General features: G+C 38.3%; 1 protein-coding gene across 2 annotated transcripts in view; it reads left to right on the top strand.

Moving 5' to 3' along the window:
• GRIK1 (glutamate ionotropic receptor kainate type subunit 1) overlaps positions 1-15,082 on the top strand; it is a 204,089-nt gene that overhangs the window by 164,615 nt on the left and 24,392 nt on the right. For both annotated transcript variants that reach the window (XM_067565620.1, XM_067565622.1), the window contains 3 exons: positions 731-954; positions 6,369-6,487; positions 11,168-11,385. In XM_067565620.1, the coding sequence (XP_067421721.1) occupies positions 731-954; positions 6,369-6,487; positions 11,168-11,385 (561 nt within the window). The remainder of the gene's footprint in view (positions 1-730; positions 955-6,368; positions 6,488-11,167; positions 11,386-15,082) is intronic.

The raw sequence follows: 15,082 nt of genomic DNA on the forward strand, positions 1-15,082 counted from the left end.
CTTGAATAAAGACAAGTACTTAGGGTTTGCATTTTGGGGGGAAATCCTTTCCCCATGCTGGGGCACTCTAGGAGGGAAGGAATTCACTCCCCCAGGCTGTAGACCTGATCCATGGCTACTATGACAGCCCTGAGACTACAGTAGCTCCCCAGAACCTGGGCTTCTGCTCTGCAGCAATGCTCTCCATAGCAGTAGATTTATGGGACTTTGACTCCCAATTTCCCCTGTGCAGGGAGCTCCTGCACTTCACAGCTCTGCAGCTCATGAACAGTGTTGAGCCCCCATGCAGGCTCCCCAAATCATGTCCCACCTTATCTATTGGAAAGGTACCGTACTTCTGCATCAAAGAATCTCTGTGCCTGTAAAGATGAGGGAAAGTTTTAATTCTTTTAGGTGCTCACTTCCCATGAACAATATTTCAGATATGTCCATTCCGCTTCTGATAATGTCCTAATAATGCACTATTTTGCCGCATCTTCTTGATGTAAACTTTCAGTCAATCTCAAATTACTATAGCTCTTCTGAAGTAGTTCTTTTGCCCACAATGACCTTTAATAAGGAAACCAATAATTTTTATTTTATTTTACACTCAGTTACAGTTCAGCTACTAAAACGAAACTAGACATGTTTGTTTTAGCTTGTTTAACACCCAGGGGAAAAGGTAGAAGGAATAAAAATATGCTTGTTGAATGCAAAGAAAATGAGAATATTTTCCAATTTGTATTCCCAGAAAGCTGATCTGGCAGTTGCTCCTCTCACTATCACCTACGTAAGGGAGAAAGTAATTGACTTTTCAAAACCCTTCATGACACTGGGGATCAGTATTTTGTACCGGAAGCCCAATGGCACAAATCCTGGCGTTTTCTCCTTTCTAAACCCTCTTTCTCCTGATATTTGGATGTATGTCCTCCTAGCCTGCCTTGGAGTCAGTTGTGTCCTCTTTGTAATTGCAAGGTAAGTTCAAAGACTGAGTGAGAGACACAATCACTTTACTTACCTCTTATCATATGTGTGTTGCACAATTCACACAACATATACTCACTCCACTAAGAACAATTTAATGATATTCAAGGAATTTTATCCAGTACCAAAAGCACTACATTCTGGAGGGGTGGGTCTTGCTTTTTTTTTTTTTTTCCCCAACATGAAAGTATAAAAATGATAGCAATATTCATATTCATAGTGTGATGGGATTGTCCTTTACTTAAGAGTAGAAGGGAGAAAAAATGCAATTGATAAAATTTGTCATCAGTCTTGTTTTATCAGTACTTAATAGAAATAAAAATATTACATGCAACTGCTTTTCAGCATATAGTTATTCAATTATAAGCACTGTACTTTTCAACTAACGGTGCATACAGTTAAAAGCCAAGAAAGAACCTGAAAATCTTTGTTGCTGAAGAGCGGAGGTCAGCTCACATCAATTCACTCTGAAAATTCAGGATAGCACAACAGAGAATCCCAGGTCTTGGTTCTGCAAGGTGCTGGGCTCCCATACCTGATTCTCAAGAGAAGTGTCATAGGAGGTGCAAAGCACTGTGTAGTATCAAATCCCAAGTTAGAGCCATATTCAGGAAGGCACTTACAACCCATGAAAGCATGTGTTTAACTTCAATAGGACTTAAAATTAAGCATATGCTTAAGTGCTGTCCTGAATCAGGGCCTTGGATCACAATGAACTCTAACACACTGAAGTATACAAGAAGTTTAGAAACTAGATGGGGGAAACTGATTAATGAAAAGTTCAACAAATTGTGTTTAAAATCCAAAAAGAAAAAATATGAAAATATGATTGACAGAGTTCAGCAACACTCCTTTCTTAGCAATTCTGGAGTCTGATAGTCCAATGGCTTTCTTCCATGAATAGTTAGTTCATACTTACATAAGCAGTCACATTAACTTCAATGCTACTACTAGTATGAATAAGGGTTATTCATTTGATCTGGCTTCTACATGGCATAAGAGACTTTATAAGATATCCCTTCCCAAAGAACTTCAATATTTTATATATAAAATATTAATTCAACAGCCCTTGAATGCCATATCTGAAACATGCTAATTTTTTTTTCTGATGGCATTTGATATCCATACTAACTAAGACTCTGTAAAAAGTCATATTTATTTTTACTTTTTCCACTATTTGAAATTATAATTTTCATCACTATTTATTGAACATTTTCCAATCCTTCTTCTCCACCACACCCCAGGAATTTACATAAGAAATATATTTCTGTGTTAGTGGTTTTCCATTACCAATAGTTATTTTTTCTGCTGACACCTGGTAAAGCTTTTTCCCTGATTCTATTATGTATTTTTTTTAATATAAAACAATGACATAATTCACACTAATGAAGGAAAAAGAGCATCAGTGTAGATTCTCCAAGAAAACAAGTTTCAAATCATATAACTCTTCATGGTCTAACATTTATATAACTGATATAGGATAATATATAAAGCTGTAATGCTGTATTGGTGAAATTTGAAATACTCCTCATATCAGAGTAAAGATACAATGTAAACATTTATTACAAAACTCTTGTAAATGCTCAAACACATTTGAGTCAATTAAAATTTTATCTTTTGATTCCAGAGACTGCAGTGAAAGAGCAAATGTAATAAAATAGCATCATTATAATAACCCCATGTTATTCATTCTAATAATGTGTATACATCCTGTCTGACTGACTTCCTATACGGGTCTGAGACGAGTTACATAGTTTTGGTCATGAGTTCCTTATCACCCCGAATTATGTTTTCTTTTAATTGGTGAGCTTCATCCTACAAACCCTTATTTATAAGAGCAGTCCCACAGAAGTCCATGTGACATAGCTGTGTACTTCATTATGTCCCAAAGAACAGCTTTCTTTTAAGTGGACACACTGTCCAAGTGCGCTGTCTCATACACGTGAAACTTTATCTGTTTGCTGGTTTCTGCATCAATGCCCAAGGCAGACTACAGAGATGGGGGACTGTTTGTGGGTTTTATTGTTGTTTTGTTTTAAACTGCTTAGGGTAAGGGTAGAGGATCATTGGACAACTCATTAGTGTAGGTTCTGGATGACAGAAAGAGTTCATCCATCACTGACAACTAATCTAATATCAGCCACGAGACTGTGTACAATTAGTCATGATTTCCCACAAGCTCTTGCAATGGCTCGCTGTACCATGAATAATAATTCTAACTGTACACAAATCATCATCTCATTCATGACTAATATTAAATGTGCCCATCAGTGACAGATAAGCTTCTTTCTGCTCCTGTGCGCCAAGACTAAAACATCCCACAGCCCTGTCCGCCAAAGAACAGAAGGAAAGGAAAAACAAATCCAGTTTGCCCTTAGCCCTGTAAGTTCTCTAGGAAAACAATGTCAAACTCTGAAAACAGACAAAACTGTAAGTATATGAAAGAATACACTGGATATGACAAGTAATCAAGAAAGCTGTCCAATGGGCCATAACCAAACGCAGGGCCAAATGAACACAAACAAAAAACAGGAAAATATTATTGATTAATCATCCCTTCAGTTTCACTCTCTCAACTGCTAAATGTTGCTCCAAGTCATGACACTCCCTTTAGGTAAAACCTGTACTTTGCCCCTGGAACCATGATATTTCTTCTTTCCTACTTTTTTTTAAAAAGCTTTAGAAATAACAAGCTTTATTATTCTTGTTGATTACATATTTAGGAAAACAGGAGACTAAGGGACCAATTCAGCAAATGACTTAACTTTAAGAATATGTTAAAGTTCTGTGCACATCAGTGGACCTTAAAAGCATGCTTGAGTGCTTTGCTGAACTGGTGCCTAGAAGCAGTGCTAAATTAGTTGGCAAATAGTTATGCAGAAGGTGTTCGAACATACACTACACACCTTCAAAAGGCTAGGACTCTCACTACACATTTAGGAAAAGCCAGAACAGTCCATTCACACCTCCAAATCTGGTTTTTATTTGTTGTTTCTTTCATCATGCATTGGCCAGGTCAATTCTCAAGAACCTTTTGATTGTATACTGGAGGCAGATTTCAGGAAGACTCACACACAAATCACCACTATTCTAACAGTGCTATAACAAATAAAATTAATTGTTTCTTGTATAATTAATTCATTGAAAGAAATGTTCAGGGATAATATTTATGGACATATCTGTAGTACTTCTAAAGATTTTTTTTTCAGTGGCAGATTCTCCTTAAGTCTTATGTAGTATTATTATTGTGGTTTAATAATTTTATGAAGTCCCGTAATAATGAAAGAAATAGCTAGGCCTTTATCACTATTTGTAAAGTTACTGATTTTTACAATTTCTTTTTTTCTAGTCCGCATTAGCTGTGACTACACAAATAATTTTCTGCTAAAACTTCTCTCTATCATATCATCTCCACTGGTGACATCAGTGTGGAAGTGCTAGTATAGGTGTCCATCAGCGGCATAGGCACAGTGTCATCTGACTTTGCTCAGAGAAACCCTACATGACATGGTGCTTAACTGCCAGCAATCTTCAACATCTTGTCTACACTGCTTCTCCCACCACTGCTGTCACTGGTGGAATGAATCAGTAGAAACAACAGCGGAAATATTAACTGAAATTTCCTAGTTTAGCCCAGTTCTGGAATAGAATAATTGCCTTTCCTCTTCTCTGTTCACTACATTGATGTTTCATATGATACATTGCACAGAATAAGGTGTGTAACAAGAAAATCTGATACGTAATTTGAGTCACTGATATACTAGCAAAACAATTTTAAAATATCAGCTGTAGTTACTTGTGCTCTTTCAATAATCAAAAGATCATATAATAAAAATAAAGCCTTTCTGGTCTGGCAGAAGTATTTTTGTGGACTGAATTTTATTGCTATTCTGTAGCAGTTGCCATTTTGTTCTTTCTTTTATTGATATATTTTTGTCTAAGCTACACAATATGTTTATTACTTAAAACAATGTAAGAACCAAGCCCTGCTTAATTTGCAGTGTAAGACTCCCAGCAAAAGTTCAGACGCAAAAGTTGTAACACATCAACACTGTAATTCCGTTGGGGTGAATGCCCAGCAGAAGGCCTATGAACTTTGATGGATTATGTGCAGTTCAGCTGGTGCATAGGTCGTGGCTCACAGGGGTGAATTTCACTCTTTGTGCACAAATCTAGTTAAGAACAATTTAGCTGATTATAGAAAGGGTTTTTGTTTTGTTTTTTTTTCTCCCATTCTATTAGCACAGTGAAAAACTTGCTGGAATAAAGTGGCTTGGTTTTGTTGTTGCTTTTTTTTAAATGGCATATGCAGAATATTTTTGTCTTTAATCTTTATGCTGCCTCTTTTGTTGCAATTATTTTTAACAACTATTGTACTAGTGATGATGACATTGTTTAGTTAATGGTATCTTAAGCTACCTACTGTTTCAATTAGTATGTTCATTACTATCAGTGTTCATTACTTCAGCTTAGTGTGGTGCTCTGGTTGCAAGAGTGTATAAATTCAAAGCTTAATTATATTGTTGAAACAGTAATTAAAATGAATTGGCATGACACTGTCAATTAAAGCTATATTCATAAATTTCAGCAGGAATGTACTTACTGTACCCTATAGAGCTGAGAAGCAGCAGCAGGCAGGTACCATGGGAAGGAAAAATCTTTAAAAGTAACTTGGCCAGCTATTTTGCAGACCATAAGGAGGTATATATTTTGCATTTTCAGCAAGATGCGCAGGGAATTAAGCAGTATTCTTCTACTCATTAAAGGGAAACGGATTGCCTAATTCTCCATACATGATATTCAAAATATACTCCTATGGCTTTTAAACACTGAAATTATTCCAGAGATCTCTCAAAGTAGCAGCAACATCTTATTATTAAAGTGCTGTAACCTCACTATTGGAGAGTGCCACAAAAATTAAGGTCTTATCACCAACATGTCTTGTAAAATAGGTTTTGTCATGCCCACTGCCAGTTCTTTATATAGCATACTCCAAAGGCATTGCTTTTAGGTGCCATTATTCTTTCATTGTCTCCTTAGTGCTTCACCAGGGAGCAGCTACATGGCATCAGTACATTCTCCTCTCTGCAGGTCATCAGTCGCCTGGCTAGGGGAAACACTGGGAATTTTGAAAGAAATGGTAGTCTTATATTTGAGGATTACAGTCAAAGAGCATTAGGATTAATGAAGTAGGGTTTATGCTAAAACTGGAGCAAAGCCACTCCCTGCAAAGCAGTGCTTTTCTGCAACTTGTATACAGTAGCTGGACATTTATGGATATATTCTTTACTTTGGGTTATCTTATTCTTCATTAATCTTTTCATTTTCTGCATTCTTTAGCAGGTTTGCTGGTTCAGTGTGTATTTTATCTGATGTTTACAGACTGTTTCTGTTAACTACCACAGGTTTACACCCTATGAGTGGTATAACCCTCACCCCTGCAACCCTGACTCAGATGTGGTGGAAAACAATTTTACTTTACTAAATAGTTTCTGGTTTGGAGTTGGAGCTCTCATGCAGCAAGGTACACCGGTTACACATCATTATTGCACACATCCCACAGTCTGCTCAAGGGCTTCTGTGCTGGTAAACTCCACCACCTGTAGCTACCACATATATTGTAAAACCTGATCTCCAAAATTAAAAAAAGCAGATTACACATCAGTCAAGTGGGGATAGGGAGGGAAGGCAAATGAAACTGACACCTACGTAAATCCAAAATAAGGTAACAGCAGAAATGAGAAGGGAAAATATACATTAAAGTATAAAGTGGCCTATCCCATGTGGAAGCTTCTGGGGACAAAACATAAAATAGCAAGATGACTATGAAGGTATTTTTATTGACAATAAATCTAAAATTCCTACACTGAAAACAGGAAAAGTCCCTTTCCCATAGGCTTCATGCCAATATAGACAGTAACAGCCATAACAATTCTGGAACAAATACTTTAACAGTCAATCAAAAGGTATTTCTTCAGAAAGATCGTTAAGTTTTGTTGGCAATTGTCAAACTTTTCTTTAAAACCAAAACAAAACCTATTTTTATTGGCTTTTCTGCAGGTTTGAGTCCCATCCTCTTGTACATGCATCCAACCTTAGAATTTAACCAAGTCACAAGTCCCAGTTGCTGCTGATTTTTGGAAACTACACAAAGCAACTCATTGACAATGAAGGGCAGCGAAGTGCACTCGATATGGAAAGTCAAGCAGATACATGTACTAAACACTTGTATACTTATGGCGTGTATATTCTGAGGCTTCCCATTAAAGGGCTATTGCACCAATATGGGGGTCCATCCAACATCTCTGAAAACATTGTCTGGCAAAAAAAAAAAATGGCAACACATAGAGGAAATCGCAGCAATGCATCGGTATTAAATTCCCAAATATTTAAGTAAGGAATCTCTACATTCACTCAGGTACAATTTATTTTCATAGGCATGAATGCCAATTTGGATTTTGTAAAAATAATAATGACGGAATTTTTCATAGACATGGTAGTGAAGAAATTTCAGAACGTAACTAGGATAATACATGCACACAGTTTTATTGGCATATTCACTGGACATATATCCTCACCAAAATTATTTTGAAGAAGATTGGAGACAAGGTAGTTTCATTTTTTCTAATTTATCTGTAAAGCACAGAATAAGGTTTTACAGTATCAGGCAGGTGTGTGTATATAATTGTGACTGCCTTGTGTGTGACAGTGCTCCAAGATTTTGTGTTTTTTTAATGTCCTGCCTTTTTGGAGTTTACCATCATCCACAGCAAACCGTGGGATGCAGTGTCTGCTAGTTACCACTACCTTGGGTACATGACAGTCAGCCCCAACCAGACTCTGCTTGTCTTTCAAGAAGCTTTAAAAAACATTTGTAATGCAAAGCAAATGTTTCCATGTACAAACTTGTGGTACGTGTGATTGTAAGTGCACCATCAGTAACATGTAGAGTTTGAACAAGAGATGAATGGTTGCTAACCTCTGCATCTATTGTTATGCTCTTTCTTGTTAACAGAAGCTGCTTGTTGTGCTTGATTGGAAACCATTTGTATATTTAAATTTTAAAATGTGATGATCAGACTTTCTCTTTTCTACAGAGCGCGAGCAAAGTCTGGATCAGGATTGGCTGTCATGTCTGCCATAAAAAGGCACTAGAGAGACTTCAGCAAGTATTGTCTCTGACCCTGAATCTTGCTAGTAACATTTTACTTAGATGTTATTTCCCCATTCCCCTGAAGTTCTCAACCTAGATATTTCCTCTGGTCTTTGAAGGCATCCAAACATGACATACTTCTAATTTTAGACAGCAGATGATTAAAAAAGAATATGGGAAACTATTACTTTTTAAAACTCAAGTTACTAAGGCCCCAAATCAACAAAGTGCTTAAGCAAATCCTTACCTTTAAAGGTAGAGTTTAAGATTAAGTGAAAGGGACTAAAGCATGTGCTTAAGTACTTTGCTGAATCAGGTCCCAGAGTTGGTGAATACTGAAATAATCATGGGCCTGATCCTGCAAGATGCTGAACCCCATTCAAGTCCTATTGACTTTGATGAGAGTGGAAGGTGCTCAGCATCTTACAAGATCAATCCCCTTGTTTATAACATTCAATGTCAGTTAAAATGTACTATCCTTCCTTTATTAAAGATTTTCTGTTTCTTTTATACAACTAATTTGCTGCTGGAGAAAACCATGGCAGTATTATAATCTCCACCGCCATCTATTATCATGTACCTCTAACTATTAGGCTGCACTACCAGATTTCATAGCAGACTGAAAAGGTCTCTGAAGTTTAGTTGGTTATTACTATCGCTGTACATTAAAAACTAGGTATTGTGTCTAACTACATCATTTATATTCCAATAACTATCCAGGCTTTTAGAAAATAACATCTCTGAGGAGATCAGAATCAGCATACATAGCAGCCAGCTCTTACGTTTGCTAGGTCAACTACAGTTTAGAAATAAATACATCCTTAGGATTAAAAAGCAAGTTCCACTACATTTTTTAAAAATCGAGTCTGATAAAGCACCAAGAAAAGCACAATTAAAAAACGTAAGTCTGAATGAACCTGCAGCTCTTGGAAGGATACATTAAGATTCTCTACATTAAAATAGGAACCTCTACTTTTAGACTGTTGGCCTAGTTTAAAATCATTACACCACAAAGGCTACACAAGGCAGGAAGTCTGCTTTGCTGTTACCTCTCGTAATTTGATAGCTACATCAATGTACTCAGAGCCTGGGGCTATGCTTAGCTCTGACCTTTAAGAGGGATGCGTGTAGATTTATAAAAAGCTAAGTTAAATCTGTTTGCCTGTGGTTTGGAAGATTATTACCCTTTCAATTTTCGCTCAATATTGTATAAAGTTTTTGTGCTAAAATCTTCCAACGCCTTAAATATCTTCTGTGAAATGTTTGAAGTTCCTGCATAAATCATTAAGTAGCTCAGAAGACATAACACTCACTAACAGGGACTTTTCTTTTATAATAATGAATATTAGTTAAATCCAGTGATGTACACGCTTAGACCGCAGTTCATAGAATCATAGAGTTGGAAGGGACCTGAGGAGGTCATCTAGTCCAACCCCCTGCTCAGAGCAGGACTAACCTCAGCTAAATAATCCCAGTGAGGGTTTTGTCAAGCCGCAACTTAAAAACCTCTAAAGATGGAGAATCCACCACCTTCCTAGGTAACCCATTCCAGTGCTTCACCACCCTCCTAGTGAAAAACATTTTCCTAATGTCCAACCTAGACCTCCCCCCCTGCAACTTGAGATGGTTGCTCCTTGTTCTGTCATCTGCCACCACTGAGTACAGCCTAGCTCCATCCTCCCTGGAACCCCCTTTCAGGTAGTTAAAGGCTGCTATCAAATCCCCCCTCATTCTTCTCTTCTGTAGACTGAACAAGCCTAGTTCCTTCAGCCTCTCCTCATAAGTCTTGTGCTCCAACCCCCTAATCATTTTTGTTGCCCTCCGCTGGACTCTCTCTAACTTCTCCACATCCTTGTTGTAGTGGGGGGCCCAAAACTGGACACAATACTCCAAATGCGGCCTCACCAGTGCCGAATAGAGGGGAATGATCACTTCCCATGATCTGCTGGCAATGCTCCTACTAATGCAGCCTAGTTCAGTCAACAGCTGAGCACTTGCTTAAGTCCATCCTTATTCAACAAAGCACTTATGCATGTGCTTAACTTTGAAGTAAAACTGGAGTCAGTGGGACAATAAGCCCATGACCAAATGCTTTTCTGAATCTGGGTCTTAAACCCCATGCAATCCACCGAAGACAGCGAGGTTGCATACTGGTAAATTAGGGCAGAATTTGGCTCCTAATGATTAGAAGTACTTTGCTGCTCAGTTGAGATCAAATTCAATCCTCCTGAATCAATTACATGCCCTTAAAAAGTAAAATGAAACATACATATTATCCATTTATTGTCCTAGTCTCATGATGTGAGATGTGCAGTGGGATGTGCTAATGCCATTTCAGTTATCATTCTGTCCTTTAAACTGGGATTAATTTATTACTCATAACATTGCACCATCATGTAGAGATCCAGAAGGGACTGTATAGTAGCTTTAACTTTCTTAAATTCAAAACTTAAAATGTAGGCTTATAAGAAGATATATTTTATGTCTTGACCCCTGCAGCCCTTATGTTTATGAGTAAATTCCACTGACTTTACCAGAACACTACCAACTGCAATGATACTGTTTGTTGGAGTAAGGGCTGTAGGACCATATATACCATGATGTGTAGATAAGAGACACAGGATAAATCCATCTTTTTAATCCATCTTTAAGTATTTCCTCTGGGTGGTGAGTGGCATATTGTTCTTCTAATGGTAAACCTTAAAGCCTCATTACAATACTTGTAACAAGCAGTTAATATACAGATAAATGGCTAGTATAACTTGCAAGGAGTCTAAAAGGTTAATTCCACAGGCAACATTAGCTCAAAGACAAATTGGTGTTCAGACCATGGGATAGTTATGTGTTTGTTATGTATCATGGCATACATCTTCTTTACAGTATGTTACCATTATAAATGTTAGCTGTACAAATGTGAAATTTTTGTGTAGATTCATTTTATTATTCTGTGGTTCATAGATTATTTTTAGGAGCATAATACATTTACATTGCCAGAACAAGACGCTTCTTTCAACATGTTTTAATATAATTGTTTTGATGACATTATAACAGGATCAGAGCTGATGCCCAAAGCTCTTTCTACCAGAATAGTTGGAGGAATATGGTGGTTTTTCACTTTAATCATAATCTCATCCTACACTGCCAACTTGGCTGCCTTCCTGACAGTTGAGAGAATGGAATCCCCCATTGATTCAGCAGATGATTTGGCAAAGCAAACCAAGATAGAATATGGGGCTGTTAGAGATGGATCAACAATGACCTTCTTCAAGGTAAGATGGTGCCAGGCAGTTTTGCAACCTTTAAATAATATTCAGAAACGTGAAACAGAGTGAGAAATTTTGAAAACATTAGTTCAGTAAAATTTAGCAGTTATAATAAATCCTTGATTCACAGAGGGTCCTCCTGAAATCTTTATGTGAGCTATGGGGAAGGTTGTGTGATATGCATGTTTCCTTCTGCCAACCATCAGGAAACCTCCACAAATATATTACCTATCACACTGCACCATTAAGTAGAGATCCAGAAGGAACTGTACAGTAGCTTTAACCTTTAGTGAAGGACCTCTGTGCTGTGGCACCCACTGCTCCCTAAGAATGGAGAGCTCCGGGGCAGCTACAGTCTGGAAAGTCCCTGCTAGAATAGGTCCAATACAAGAGGGGATAAAGGGCTCTGAAACAACGTACAGGCATAAGGTCCCTGTGGAATGGCCTCATGCCCCTAGCGGATCCTCCAAGATCTGTACAGTCTGGGCCCCAACCTCCTCCTTCTTTTGAGAAAGGCCAACCCATGACATAGCCAAAAGAATTTAATGGAAATGCTGCAAGGAGAACCTCAGCAGTTTTGTCTTGTCAGGGCCCACTACCACTAGCAATTCTGCAGTCTTCCAGAGGGGGCCACACAGTTTATAACAAGTTATTAGCTACGATTGCTTTTCAAGGTCAAGTAGCTATTGGAAAATATAATTCTCAATCAAAACAACAGTTCATTTATTTTTTAAAGTATTTATGATATAGAGAATATAGATTTAAATTTGAATAAATATAATTATTACATAGGTGAGAGCATTTTCTAGTGCAATTGCTTCTGTAGATAACTAAATTCCTTTTGATAATCAATATTAATTATATATGAAATGAGTCTGATCTCATAAAATGTCAATACATATACCAACATGTTATAAATATGGAAAATGTACAAAAAACATCCCATGATAATCAGCACTAATTAGCAGCTTTGTTGGCAGACCCAGGAGGAAATCCAAGGATTGAATGTACACAGGTAACTATTGATATCTTGCTCCTCAGTATGGCATCTGAGCAGATCTTTCAACTAAACTTTAGGAAGCAGTCCCTCCAAAGAGAATGAGCCACATTGATGACGCAACATGTTGGGGAAATAGTACTTCTGCTACTTGTGTCATAGATGTTCTGTGAATGAACAATTTCAGATTCCGTTGTTGTCAGTTTGACACTGAGTATTTTAAAAAGGTCTGTGGCAGACCTGGGAATTTACCCAGATGTCTCAAATCCCAGTGCACTATCTTAACCAAAAGACTATCTTCAGATGAAGATTCTTATACACAAATAAGGTAGTGGATCTCCGTTCAAATATTTGGACCATGTCTCAAACTAGTAATTTTCAAAAAGGATACTGTGGTAGTTTGCTACATTATACATGGCCACCCTGTTTTTAGCAGTTAAGGGTAAATTCCACTCTTGCTGCCCCTGCTTATTTCCATCTAGCATTGAGGAGTGGTGTCTGTGTGCTTGAATAAGAGAATAAACCTGGTGCTTTTTTCAAAGCCTCATTATTTAGTCAGTTTTTTAAATGACAAGTTGACATCTCCATTAACATCTGCTTTGAGAACCCTAAGAATTGTCACAAAGCAACTACAGTGTCACTTATTTTAATAAGGAGTATCTATTAGCACAAAGTACTAAAAAACCTATTACCTGAAAGCCCCCAGTAAAATTCCTTGGCCCAATGTCCCCTCATTGGCCAAGGAAGGCCACCATGATGCAGAGTCTTGAAAGAGGTGCACATGAAGCGGTACTCCGCAGTTGTGGCTCCTGATCTGTAGTAAAGGACATAACTGCGTAATGTAAGCATTGTGAAAAACAGAACAAGTTTTCCAAAGCGGCTTCCAGTTTTGCATTGGCTTTTTTATGACACAAATAAGAGGGTGGAATTTTGCAGACACAAATAAAAATGAGTCCATTTTTTTAGCATTTAGACATATAATTGCAGTTTCAAATTAGGTAATTGGTAACCATGTGCTACAAAATGCACCCATGCTTGTGTATCTGCAATTAGATATGGAAACACAAATGCAAATGGAAGAATGCTAGTGGTAGTTTTTGTGGAGAATGGAAATGAATTAGTTGGAAGAGTAAAGATGATGTGGTGAAAGGTACATGAAAAATTCACATTTATATCACTGCTACCCATGTAATACAACTAATAAATTATACACAGTACCTCTTAGAAATCCTAAAGAGATTAGTGCTCCATTGTGCTGGGTGATGTATAACAACATAGTAAAGAGCCAGACCCTGCTTTGAAGAGCTTAGTCTAAACAGACCAAAGAGACAAAGGGTCGGTAGGGAAACAGAGGTACGGAGAGAGAAAATGACTTGCCCAAAATAACGCACAATAGGTTATAAATAATATATACCTTTGAATGTATAAAATTTAGACTGAAAGCACCGTGGACAATGGATTTGTCTCTTATATGTCTGTAAAGTACTATGTACATCTCTGATGCTTTACAAATAATTACACACTAAAAAACTCCATTAACAAAATATTAAGGTTGAAAAGTCAAACACTCAAAATGTCAGAATTAAGGTTACTCATGTTATATGTCAGGGTGACCAAACTGTGGCTCATGAGGTACACGTGGCTCTTTTACAGTTAAAATGCGGCTCGCAGAGCCCCCTATGCACCCCTCCATTCTCCACCTACCAGGGGTGGGGAGCTCAGAGCTTCTGCCCTGCGACAGAGTGGTGGGGCTAGCGGATTCTGCCCAGAGGGGAGGAGGGTCTCAGGAGTTCAGTAAGTTTGGCCACCCTCATAATATATTCAAGCACAGCTGCCATTGACTTCAGCTGCAGCTGTGGCCGCTCAGCATTTCTGCAGATCAGACCCCAGACTCTCAAGCCAGGACCCCAGAAATGAGGAATACAGAACTAGTGAGCAGCTGTGAGATGCTGGTTTAAATGACTGGCCTGGCATCACATAGGAACAATGGCTCAGATCCTCAGAGACATACAAGTGCTTAAACCTGTAAATTCCACTACAATCCACAAAACTGTGGCTCTCACAAAACCTAAACTCACTTGGCACTTAAATTTTCAGGATAGAAGTTCCTTAGGTGCCTTCATTTCTACCTCTGTGCATGTGCACTCCTGCCTCACAATAGGCGTCTGGATGTCTAGCTCCTGCCTAAGCCCTGGAGTGATCCATAAACTGGGGGAAGATTGGTGCTCCTCCCCCATCTCACCTGTGGGGCTTGATCCGGTAGGCATGGTCACAGGCTACCTATAAGATCAGGTTCTATACAACATTTGGGAGGGAAGGGGATAATGTCCCCTTTATAACTTTTAGCCCAGTGCTAGAGCATTCACCTGGTAGGTGGAAGACCCACCTCCTGGCTGTGGATCTCAAGCAGAGATAAATCCAGGCTGCAGGAAAGCACCTATCTCTGTAACAGAAGCATTTAGGACACACTCCTTTCATTAGCCTCTCCCTTTGGCTATATTAGGCAACTTTTGTGGATCATATTCTTAGGTGCCCATCTCTCCAGTCATGGTATAGGGAGCCTAGGCACTAACTCAGGCTTTGTGGGCCCAGTGATTTTCTAGGTGCCTAAAAGTTAGTCCTAAATCCTTCTCATAGAATCATAGAAAATTAGGTTGGAACAGACCTCAGGAGGTCATCTAGTCCAACCCCCTGCTCAAAGCAGGG

Source organism: Emydura macquarii, unplaced genomic scaffold, assembly GCF_026122565.2.
Source record: "Emydura macquarii macquarii isolate MOO-44397 ecotype Brisbane River unplaced genomic scaffold, CSIRO-AGI_Emac_v2 contig_2681, whole genome shotgun sequence".
Taxonomy (NCBI): Eukaryota; Metazoa; Chordata; order Testudines; family Chelidae; genus Emydura; species Emydura macquarii.